The 9539-nt window shown below is 44.6% G+C and overlaps 1 protein-coding gene across 1 annotated transcript in view; it reads left to right on the top strand.

Moving 5' to 3' along the window:
* The first annotated feature begins 723 nt into the window (after window positions 1-723).
* LOC111865603 (tubulin beta-1 chain) overlaps window positions 724-9539 on the top strand; it is an 18449-nt gene continuing 9633 nt past the window's right edge. The window contains exon 1 of the mRNA XM_023853778.2: window positions 724-780. Within this exon, the coding sequence (XP_023709546.1) occupies window positions 742-780 (39 nt within the window). The 5' untranslated portion in view covers window positions 724-741. The remainder of the gene's footprint in view (window positions 781-9539) is intronic.

Below are 9539 nucleotides of genomic sequence, written 5' to 3'. Positions count from 1 at the left end.
GCTAGTCGTAAGTCACACGTAGGCGTGCCAGGAGGGGACGCTATGGCCAGCATACATCATTCCCTGTCAAAAGTTACGTTAGGTCATTAAAGAAAAAAAATTGCCTGTAGAGAAAAGATGATTGGAGGTAGCGGATTCAAAGTCAACTCCCTTACTTCAAATGTGGCCAATCCTCAAAAGTTGAGGGTGTGACTTGGGAACTTTGCGGAAACTGGAGAGGCTCACATCTCTTCAGAAAAGCACTCTTCAAAGAATCTTCAAACAGTCTTAAAAAAAGGTGGTGGTCCAGCTAGGACATAATTCAGACGCGAATTCAGCATCACAAAAATATTTCAGCCAAAGAAAAAATATTTAGAGCAGTTTGTAAGTGTTTGGTGGTTCAGTTTGCAAATAAGTGTCAGCGTCTAGTGAATTGTGTGTGTGAACTGTTCTTTTCTTCAAAGAATAAAGTGTTCTCTTCTACAAAGTGCAAGTGGTGTCGTATCATTAGACACTTCTGCCTCCCTGTCGGAGCGAGACCCGTAATAAGATCCTGAGACAGTCTCAACTCTATCTTTTGAGGTAGTATAATCACCTGTGTTCCTTGGCAAGCTTCCCACACTGTTCCGGTTTAGTGAGCATTCCACCTAAGCTCAATGGCGCCCAACAGATTAAAACTATAAATATATATAAAAAAAGGAGAGAGGGAGAAAGGAGTGGAGTCAGGTGGAACCAGCGGGAGAAGACAGCGACAAAGACACAATGAAGCATCAGCAACAGCCGCTGCAGGTGGAATGCCAGGTGAGGGTACAGGATAGTTAGGGAGCGACAAGACTTCTTCCAACATGGCCTACGGCCGCAAATGGGCCAAAATTACTATTTGAATAATTTCCATAATAATTTGCTCTCTGGGTTATATACCTTTATTCTTGCTAATTAATCACTTTCCCGGAGGGTGCAGTTTCGCCTCCAATGACGTCTAGTCCCAAATGGCTAGCTCTAGTTGGCTGGGATCCTTAAGAGGTGGACACGCCCCCTTACGTCTAGCCCACTTGGCTAAGCCCTTTTACCTCCAAAACGTTCCCCCATCACTCAAGTGTAGATTCTGTAGAGTTAGCAGTTCGGTATTCATTCAACGTCATTCTGCTGACAAGACATCGACGCGTCAAAAGCTAACCTCCGTCTAACTCCATATGCAGAAATTCCTTGAAGTTTCTTAACCCTTCTTACATCCTCTTTCGTATGTCTTACAAGTATTTCCCAAAACTAATTCTACTCTAGCCAACATATACCCCTAAAATACAAAAAGTTAAATTCTCTTTTAACATATTCCCGGGAGTCGGCCTTCAGGGCACAAGACAATTTATGTAATGGCCAATATTTTAACCTCCTCTAGCACAGCACCATTAGACTCTGTCATAATTTGCTCTACTGCCATTCAACATTTTGTCCAGAGACGAGCTGTTTACATTTGGGGCCCGAACTGACTGACTTGTCTGCTGTTCGTGTTGGGGTAAGGCTGCAGGGACCATGGGTTTCATTATGACGGAACCTGCCACTGCCACCTGCTGATGTGTCTGATGCTGCCGTTCTTCCTCTGTCTTGCCTCGGAGCGCTGCCGCAAAGGGCACGCCTGGAATGACCGAGCTGGTAGAGAACACACTTCCTGTTGTAGTCATGAGTGTCCTTTGTAAATTCTATTTCTGAATCTCCTCCTTCTTGTGTCTGCAGCCACCATAATTTGCCGAATGGGGTTCTTCTCCTTCCGCCAAACGACAGTTGTAACATGTATTCCCTTTCTCGGGGCACTCTTTGTGTAGGTGATCGCCCCCGCACCACACACAGCGGAGTATTGCTTGCAGTTTGCCCAGACGTGGCCGACTGCTGGCAGTGTTGACACTGTGTAATATCATTCTGAGCTCTATATGCCTCCACCCTGTCGTGATGTGACAGAGGCTTTGCAGTGCCCAGACGTGGCCGCACTGCTGGCAGTTATGCACTGCGTAAGGCCACTCTGAGTTCTACATGCCTCCATCCAGGTAGCGATGTGGCAGAGACTTTGCAGTTTGCCCAGACGTGGGCGAACTGCTGGCAGTTATGGCACTGTGTAAGGCCACTCTGAGCTCTACATGCCTCCACCCAGGTAGCGATGTGGCAGAGACTTTGCAGTTTGCCCAGACGTGGGCGAACTGCTGGCAGTTATGGCACTGTGTAAGGCCACTCTGAGCACTGCATGCCTCCAGCCTGATCGCGATGTGGCAGAGGCTTTGCAGTGCCCAGACGTGGCCGAACTGCTGGCAGTTATGCACTGAGTAAGGCCATTCTGAGCTCTATATGCCTCCACCCTGTCGGGATGTGGCAGAGGCTTTGCAGTCGGAACATTTCTTGGGATTTTGCTGTCCTCGGCAAAGTTAAGAGGAGGAGGAGGTTTGTAGTTCTTGATCATTCGGAGGGTGGCCGACGGGTGGCTGTCATCTTGTCGCTAATGATGTCAAACTCGAGGCTCACCAGTCCGTCAGATATGTCATCTGCAGGGGTGTTGTGTGGCACGTGACGTACCACTGCCTTCATAGGTTTTTCGGATTTGGGATAGAACGAGTAATAGGGCAGCTTATTGGCATCGAAGTGGGATTTCACGGACTGGAAATTCGCCATGTCTCTCGTGATGCTGTGGTTCCGTTTCTACTGCTGCGGAACTCAAAGCTTTCTTTGGCACATTTTTCAGTATTTTTTAAACTAAATCAGGTTAGTGGTAAACGTTAGGATTAGAGCCACCCTTCCTGATTTTCCAGGAACTGTCTCCTCATTTGAAGTGACCCCAGTACCGGAAGCGTCGGTGCCCATGTCCGCTGCCCTGAGGAGAGTGAAAAAGTTTCGGGTGACAGCTTCCTTGGGGGATGGGGTTTAAGGCGAGCCTTTTTGTTCTGCACTTCCGCTTTCTTAAAAATTCCACCGGTCTCGTTGGTGGCGTGCCTCTTCCGCCTCCGTACTTTTTGGAAAATACCCTCCTGCGTTGTTTGTTCCCCTAAGGGTTTTCATGGATTAGTTTGCCCTGCTAGGGTTCGATTCCCGGTAATTAAAAAGTAAACCTTACGTACTGGCTGCCCTTTACCCCCAGGAAGATTCCTGGTACTCATTTCTGTTACAGTCTGTAAAGTCTCAGTATTCTGCCCCACATTGTATTTTTGTGTTCCGTATGATTCTTTTGGTATAAAGCCCCATTTGGGGCTCATAACCAAATATTTATTACTGTTTGACAGCCACGGTCTTATAAGATTTAAGGTTTTCACGGCGGTGACTGTGAAGAAAGCAGTATTCTGGGATGTGGCGCACCTTCTGACGCTGGTTCTTCCCTTGCGGATTTTCTTTTTTCTTCTACCCTGAAGATGGAGGCAATATGTTGCTCCGAAATTTCGGTTAACACAATATTGTGACGCATTGGGTTATAGAGGACATCACCCCGCTAGCGGTGACGTGGCGGCATCGGAGCGCTATCACTACTACGGTAAAAGGCCAGTCAACACTCCGCCCCTTCCCCCGCGGTGACGTGGCAGAGGAGCGGCTGTGTCAGGCAACCAGTGCCGCGGTGACGTGGCTGCACAGCAGGAAACAACTCTAGACATCGTTGCCCATTAACATCTGTAAACAGGCGACATGGCAACAAGGAAGCGAAGCGCTTTCCGTCGTCTTACTTAGGGTTTATAAGAGAACTGCACTGCCTAAGTAGTCAGTTGAACTGGAAGAGTCGCCGAGTTCAGTTGTAGCGAGCGAATCGTGAACGCGGAAAGAAGAATACCGGAATGCGTGATTAGAAGTGATAGTTTGTGATAACTGAGAAGGTATTGGGAGTGTGAAATTCAGCGAGACTTGTATAGCTCCAGTGTTATTAATACGTGAAGACTACTGAAGATAGATTGAATAGATTATTGTGCAGGGTTTGTAAATTGTGTAAACCCACAGCAGTGTTATAATTAATTGTAGCAAAGACTTGTAGGTTGTTAAATAAACAAATTAACAATCTGAACGGCGTCTTCAGTGGCAAAACGCGTTACAATATCTACAAGGCGTACGTCCCAGAAGACTGCTTTCTTTAGTTACGGTCTACTTTTTATGGGACGCCCTCTCTGACGAGAGGACGGGTCTATCTTTTGTATATGCTACTGGTCCTCTCCGGCGCAGCCTTTCTCGGGTCCGAGTCCCTTGGAACTCGCGACCACATTTTACTGTCTCAAATTTGAGACCTCCCTTTTCGTCGCCTCCTACGACTCGCAGGGTCATGGTGGAGGTATTCGACCCCGCCTCCACATGGGGACCCCACTTCTCTGTGTACCGTTTTTTCTCTTATCTTCTATATTTGGGCGGACCAGAAGACACCTTCTTGAAGGGAATTCTTTGCAGTGGGAACTGCAGTAGCTCTGGCTTTCATTCCTGTGTTAACATCTGCCAATGTATGCGTTGTCGCGTTTACGTGTTTGCAATTGCTGCCTACGCAACGAGGTATTCAATATTCCTTGTATGGGAAACATAGTTACTGAGTCGTTGTCTAGCAATGGACGTCTCTCTATGAGCTGTCTCGGAAACGTGTTTTAACAGCCGTTGTTTAGCAGTGGACGCCCCTCAGATATTCTGGCAGATTTTCGTTGCAGTGGGAACTGCAGTAACGTCGACTTTCATTCCCGTGGTCCGTCTGACAATGTATGCATTGTCGCGTTTACGTGTTTGCAATCGTCGCCTAGGCAAAGAGGTATTCACTGTTCCTTGTATTGGAAACATAGTTACTGAGTCGTTGTCTAGCAATGGACGTCTCTCTATGAGCTGTCTCGGAAACGTGTTTTAGCAGTCATAGTCTAGCAACGGATGCCCGCTCAAATATTCTGCCTTTTAGGCTGCAGATAATTATTGTGACATGTCAACCCGTTTTGGGGCGACGGGACGTGGAACGAGTTATCACGTAGACGGTCTTGATAAAAAGTCGGTTCCTAAGTTACGCAACAGTGGAACGAGGTTATGCAACCCGCTTCCTGACTTCAGTTGTCTCTAAGAGTGCCTAAGTTAGTGAGAGTGTTATAATCCTTTGACCGCCTCTGTGGTCTAGTGCAGTGTTCCGCAACATTTTTCTACTCGCGGCACACCATGAAGTATCCACGACTTAACGCTGCACACCAAAATGTTATTCCCCTCAAAAACGCATGATATCAATTAATATAAATATGTAACGCGATCAACTTATTACTATAATATTATTATATTGTTATTTTATTATCATTAAACAGAAATCGACTCGTGCATTTATTAACAATTAATGAACTTTAATTCCCTGTAGAGTGTAGACAATACACTTCTGTTACTATTAAAGTAAATACAGTAATTCTACTCATACGTTTAATGTGACACTTGCGCCTGCGTAGCTGCACACAGGCGACTGATCCGTGGTGGAATCGTTGACAACGCAAGTCTCATTTCTTCATCGATGGATTTGAGCCGCTCCCTCTTTGATGTTTTAATTTCAGTTAACGTCGAGGAGCCCAGTTCACACAAATATGTACAGGGGATGGACAAAAATATGGAAACACCAAACAAAAAACACATTACCGTGACTAATATGGTGTAGGACAACCTCTGGCTTGCAGAACTGCTTGCAGTCTCCTTGGAATGAATAAATATAGGTCCTATATGATTTGCAAGGGAATCTTGTACCATTCTTCCTGAAAAACATGGTTCTGTTATCAATGATGGAGGTGGATAGCGCGCACGCATAGTGCTCTCCAAAGAGACCACGAAAGCTCAATAATATTGATATCTGGCGATTGTGGGGGCCATGGCAGACGTGACACTTCATCTTCGTTCTCAGAAAACCAGTCCTGGACGGTGTGAGCTATGTGAACACAGGCATTGTTGGCTTGGTAAATGGCATCACCATTAGGGAACAAAGTTTGCACCTTGGGATGGACGTAGTCGCCTAAAATGGTCACATAGTCGTTGACAGTGACGTGACCTTGCAGGGTAATGATGGGTGCGACAGAATACCACGGTATGGCTGCCCATACCATGATCGGAGCCCCGACCTGTTTCACTCTTGGCAGCAAACAAACTGGATCGTAAGCTTGGGATGGAGTTCTCCAGACGTAAACTCGGCCAGAAGTCTGAAACAGTGTGAAGATGGATTCATCCGACCAAATGACCGTCTTCCACTGCTCCATAGTCCACATTTTATGACTTCGGCACCACACTCTCCTCTTAGTGGCATTTAGATCACTGATGAGTGGCTTTGGAATTGCAGCTCGTCCAGAAATACCCTGCTAATGGAGTTCCCTTCGTACTGTTTTTCTGCTGACAGGGTTTGTGAGCGTGACACTCGGTTCAGCAGTCACTTTTGCAGCTATAGCCTTCTTATTATTCGTCACAATCCTACGCAATGTTCGTCTGTCTCGATCACTCAACACACATTTCCGTCCACGCTGGTGTTTATTGGATGCAGTTTTTTCAGTCCTCCTGTATGCGGTCATAATCTTGGATACTGTGCCTCGCGAAACACCAAAAACCTCGGCTACCTTGGTTACGGAAGTACCCACCATACGGGCCCCAACAATTTGCCCGCGTTCGAATTCTGTTAGCTCTGACGTGATGCACTAAAAACAGCACAGAACACTGTCTCGACAACAAATGAAACTTGCAACGTATTGCGGAGGTTGTACAGGTAGTGGAGTTGGGCAGACATGACAGCGTGACCTACAAACGTCGCTAAAATAAACACTTAAATTCAGGCATGCATTTCACGAGGTGTTTCCATATTTTTGTCCATCCCCTCTAGTTGAAAATGGCAATAACACATTAACTGCCATCTCGGAGATAGCCGGGTATCCACTCCTTATTGCCAACCAAAACGTATCCAAAGGCACTTCGAGAAGTTTTAGTTTCAATGTTCTGTCTGCTTTTAAATCTGCGAGTTCCTCTTGTATATTATTCGGACGATGTTCTGAATTCACAACAAATGGATCACGAACCCAGTCGAAATCTTGTACAGTCTCTACAAAATACTTATTGAATTTCTGCTGCAGCATTTCTAAATGTTCTGTAATTGTGTCCATCACCACTTTGTTGCCGTCAGCAAGTGGTCATACAGTCGGGGACATCTCAAACGACCCATCTGTAATTCTCTAACTAGCAAACAAAATTTGCGAACTACTTCAGAGCACAGCTGTGACAGAACTGAAAAATTGTAAAACGCGGGATCTCTACTCTTCAAACGGAAGAAGTGACACAATACCGACTTATTTTTTAAATATTTATAATTTTAATTAAGTCCAACAATCGGTGGGTGCATCGTTAGAGGAAAAAAGTCATAAAGTTGAAGAAGCTCTAACTTCTAACAAACAGGGGCAAATACCAAAACAGCGTTATAAAAGACAGGAAAACCCATGCTAATCCCTGCAGTTTTAGGGAAAAACACGTACACAGAACATGCGGTAAGCATATCAAAGAAGTTGCGTAGATGTGAGAAAAATAAAAATAAATCAATAATGAAAACTATGATATAACAACTGTGAGTAAATAATTTACGTTTAATTTCTTAGAATAAAACATTACTGTACATAAAAAATCAAAGCATGTAATAAAGAATAAAGAAGCATCATCTAATTTAATCAGTCCAGTGGCTGAGAATAAAATACAAGTATATGAAACACGGTAAATTGGATAAAATAAAACGAATAAAATTCGACAATTAATTTCTTACAATAGGTAAAAGTTCGCGTCACACCTTTCACCTTGTGATGGCACACCGGTTGTGGAACACTGGTCTAGTGGTCAGAGTTTCTGACTATAGTAGATCCAGAGGTCTACTACTACTACTACTACTACTACTACTGTGTATTATTGTTCGCTTAGGATAGGATCAAAGTACAGAAGAGTACTATACTGTGAGTTGTAAAGCCATTTAGTCTGCTAAAGTTTTCTTTTTTTCCTTGGTACTACAGCCTCGGTGGGCCTAGGCCTTCCTCCATGAACTTCTCCGTTCACTTCGGTTTTTCTAGATCTTACACATTCGGTAGGACTCCTTGGGCGGGTGATCAGCTCGTCGCAAGGCCTCTACCTGTATACAAACACAGAAAAACGCACACACACAAACTAAACATCCATGCCCTGAGTGGGATTCGAACCCATGATCCCGGTTTCCAAGCGAGCGAAGACAGTACACGCCTTAGACCGCTCGGCTATCATACTCGTAGATTCTTAGGGTTCTAAAATTTCATTGAACAGTCTTAATCTGTTGATTCCCGTTGTAAACTTGCTCATGAATCTCGACAACTTCCCAGAGGTGTCTTCTCATTCCCTTAGCGTCCCCGGAGTTTATCACTAAGTTGATTATCGTCATCAATAAGTTCTTGACTTCGTCCTCCATGTGAATGGACTCCAACTCCACTTAACATTTTTCTAACACTGTCTGGACTATAGAGCTGTCCCTTTTCTCTACATTACCTGTTCTTGGTTCAGATATTTGATTTCTGCTGCTATCCGTGGTCATCTTCCTTTGCCTTCACCCGGGCTCCATCAGATTTGCTGGCTCGGGGCTTCATTGTTCTCACTTGTCTCTGTGCTACCCCAGTCCTTTTGTCTTCTTGTCATTTTAAGAGGAAGTCAAGTTTATCATATTCAGGTTCAACGTATCCTCCGAAATTTTCAGCACCTGAAGAGAATTCAGGATTCGAGTGGCCGGGTTTTGACCATTTTCAAAAATTTTCCGTGCTTAAAAAATCCAACATTTCTATGAGCCATGATTTGGTTGAATTCATTCTGCTTTTAAATCACTGGACATTGCTCGCTGTTTGCTCTGTGACTACCATTAAAATTTATGTATTTTTAATCAAGAGTCTTCATATTTTGCTTCTTCGCATGAGAAGCAGTGTTGTTCCTTCGTACAAAATTTACTTCTGTGACGAAATTTCCGACATTTGTAACATTGTTGTACTGCTGCAACAAAAGAAGAAACTTCAATTTTTATATTGCAGAAATATACATGAAGAGCTAATGCCACACATACTGCCCTCAACTCCTTCACCCAGCATTCCCACTCAGTCTCAGGGCTGCTCCGTTCGCCTCTCACCTGATGTAACCGTCCATTCTGACTGGAGGAGTGTTGTGTGAAAATTAAATTTTGTATTNAAAAAAAATATTACTGATAGAGAGTTACGGCCTTGTATTTTTGGAGCGCCCTCTCTAACGAGAGGACGGGTCTGTCTTTTCTACAATATATACTACTGGCTCTTACCAGCGCAGCCTTTCTCGGGTACAAGTTCCTTAGGACGGTCTAGAAGACACATTGTTTGAGGGTCCCGTTTCATGTGTTCTATCCGAAGGTAATCAATGTGTATTCGTTGCCGGTGGAACTTCACTAGTTCTGTTTTTTCACTTGCGTGGCAACATCTGTTATGTGTGCACTGTCTCGGAAACGTGTTTTAACAAACCTTTATCTAGCAATGGACGCCCGCTCTGACTCAAGATATTCCGGTTTTTAGGCGGCTCGCCACAATTCATTCATCAGTAATCTGTCAGACGATAGG

This window comes from Cryptotermes secundus, unplaced genomic scaffold (genome assembly GCF_002891405.2).
Source record: "Cryptotermes secundus unplaced genomic scaffold, Csec_1.0 scaffold1706, whole genome shotgun sequence".
NCBI lineage: Eukaryota > Metazoa > Arthropoda > Insecta > Blattodea > Kalotermitidae > Cryptotermes > Cryptotermes secundus.
Note: the sequence above shows the minus strand (reverse complement) of the source record. Positions and strands in the feature narration are given on the sequence as shown.